At 35.7% G+C, this 2653-nt stretch overlaps 1 protein-coding gene across 1 annotated transcript; it reads left to right on the top strand.

Annotated features, from left to right (window-relative positions):
* The first annotated feature begins 1139 nt into the window (after window positions 1–1139).
* Window positions 1140–1893, top strand: LOC135680124 (transcription factor bHLH149-like). The gene is made up of 2 exons (XM_065194110.1): window positions 1140–1158; window positions 1586–1893. Exons 1-2 carry the CDS (start codon window positions 1140–1142, stop codon window positions 1891–1893), a joined length of 327 nt encoding a protein of 108 aa, XP_065050182.1.
* The last annotated feature ends 760 nt before the right edge of the window (window positions 1894–2653 follow it).

Raw genomic sequence — 2653 nt, 5'->3', positions numbered from 1 at the left:
CATCGATCGCTGACTCGTCTCGCTTCGCATCACGTCGCCTTCAACTACGGCAGGCAGATCGGAATGCGTCGGAGCGCTCGCTGTGATTTGGTGGGGTTGTCGAACAAATCCGCCCTTAAAACAGAGCGCGAATTCCATGGAAAAGAGCGCGCGCGCGCCGTTTCCATTGGCTTTCCCTTTACACAAATGTCTTCATGGCATTATTAAACATATTTTATTACTATTTTCATGATAAATAATCACCAATAGTATATGATTTTTTTAATAATATATATATACGTATATTTCAGATTAAGTATGCAAATTTTGCCATCTTTTATTTTGGAATATATTATTAGGCTCTTCATAATTTTCATCCAATATCATTCAAATTCCTATATAAATAAATAATATATATACATATATATATTATAATAGTAGCTATGGTCAGTGGTGATTTGAATTATAATTATGTTTCTAATATAATTACAATGTTTCTGTTCATTGAACCAATTTAAAGGAGGATGCTTTATGTATTATTGATTTTAATTAGCTCATATGTGTTACTATTTTTATAACCTATTAGCCAATTTTATAAATTTACCTTTTATTATTAATTTTGATGTTATAAATGTGTGTGATCATGAAACACGTTGCTGCCTAATTATCCTTCCAACTCAACTCAAAAAATAATTTATCCCTTTCTTTTTAGGATTTTTTTGGGTATATTGATGAATATCGCTCTTGTATGCGAAGAAGTTCAAGCGTACAAAATTTTATGTTTAATATACCTTTTTCTTTCGAAAAATATATGATACTTAATTGTGAAAGTGTTATTAGAGTATCTACGTATCATTTGTAATATCATATCGTACCACTCGATATGAGTAATATGTATCAATCCGAAGATCAATACGGATGATATATCGATATATCCTACTTAGTATATCATGTATTGGTATATTTTGTATAAATCGATATGTCTTGTACCTATCTGACCAGTATATCACTAAGATACGGTATTCAAAATCTTACTTTTACGATATATAATTTATAAAAATATATATTTATCATTACCGTCCTCTCAATTTAGATGATTTCCCTTCATGTAGCAACCAAAACTATCTCATAGTAGACATATGCAACGTGATCCTCAACCGATGGACATATATGTCTCAAGTAGTTATTTTATTTCTTGGATTGTTAGAAGTGGACGACTACAACATGATCCTGAACTAAAGTATCGTATCCACTCAAATGTTGATGAAATCAACATTAAGCCAATAAACACATCAATAAAAAATTAATTACTTTATAGTTAGTCCTCGTTTATCGTTATAAGTATATAATAGGACAAATCATAACACAAATAAATAAAAACTATAAAGGGAATATTTAATATGCATGCAAAGCATATGAGTGAATGATTTTTTTATATTTTATGCACAATTATCAAACCCAGATCGGATCAACCGATTCATTGAATTGGAAAAAATTGTGATCCGGACCTCAATCTCATTCAATTCACTAATCAGATCAATTGGAGTGTAAAAAACACTAAAATATCCTTAAAACCCTTTTGACAAAAACCATGAAAACGAGGCAGCGGACTCCGCCCTCGCCCTCACCGCCCGCGGCCGGTCCCGCTGGAGCCGAACCATTCTGTTCGGCCGCGGCGGCGGCAATCTCCTCCTCAAGGCCCGAGGTAGAGTTTTGGTCCGCCGAGGGAGGCCACGGATGGTAGCGGCGCCTCGGCCGGAGGGGAAGAGAGTGAGGGACAGCCTGCGGACGCTCCGCTGGCTGGTGCCTGGGTGCCGGAAGGTGTCGACGTCAAGCCTCCTGAAGGAGTCGGCGGACTACGTAGCGGCGCTGGAGATGCAGGTGAAGGCTATGCGCGGGCTCTTCGGCGTCTAGCCTCCTGAAGGAGGCCGCGGACTACGTGGCGGCGCTGGAGATGCAGGTGAAAGCTAATCGCGCGATCGTTGACGCCCGGGGCTGCGGTCGAGGGCGGCTACCCGGAGACCTTATATATATATATATATATATATATATGACTCTACAAATTAGTCCAGTAAAAGAAGTATATAAATTTGTAGAGCGCGTGGATTAACAGTAGTGTCTTGAGAAGTGATAATGTCAAATAATATAAAATATGTCATACTGGTATTTTGTGTTATTTTGAATATTTTCCCCTTTGATTGTCTAACACAATAAGGTGATCGTGTACGTGGCTTTTATTCATTTAGATTTATGCTTTCAAAATTATGGAGAAATCGATCCTTTAAACATTTCGAATGCCAACATTGAAGTTATACGAAAGAAGCTTCAATCCTTCTAAATATGACTATATTTACTTTACAAACATTGTTACACATTCTCTTATATACTACACATTCTCAATAATTCTATGAGGTATGATAAGAGAATAGTTCTCTAAATCGCCCTCTAAGTCGGTCTCTTCTTTTAGCCAACTTGTCAAGAAATCAATTTTATTAGTTATAAAGTGCCTATAATCTCCCTCCAAAATGTTCATCATAAGTTATATAAAATAATTCAATAATAAAATAAGATCAATTGCATCCAAACTCATATGTTATAATTAATGCTTGTGTTGATCACTTTCAACTTTTTAAGTTTTTATACTCGATCATCTCTAACTATATTCCAAGAATTA

This window comes from Musa acuminata, chromosome BXJ1-7 (assembly GCF_036884655.1).
Source record: "Musa acuminata AAA Group cultivar baxijiao chromosome BXJ1-7, Cavendish_Baxijiao_AAA, whole genome shotgun sequence".
In the NCBI taxonomy this organism is placed as follows: domain Eukaryota; kingdom Viridiplantae; phylum Streptophyta; class Magnoliopsida; order Zingiberales; family Musaceae; genus Musa; species Musa acuminata.
The sequence above is the reverse complement of the archived record's forward strand: the minus strand, read 5'-3'. Positions and strand labels throughout refer to the sequence as shown.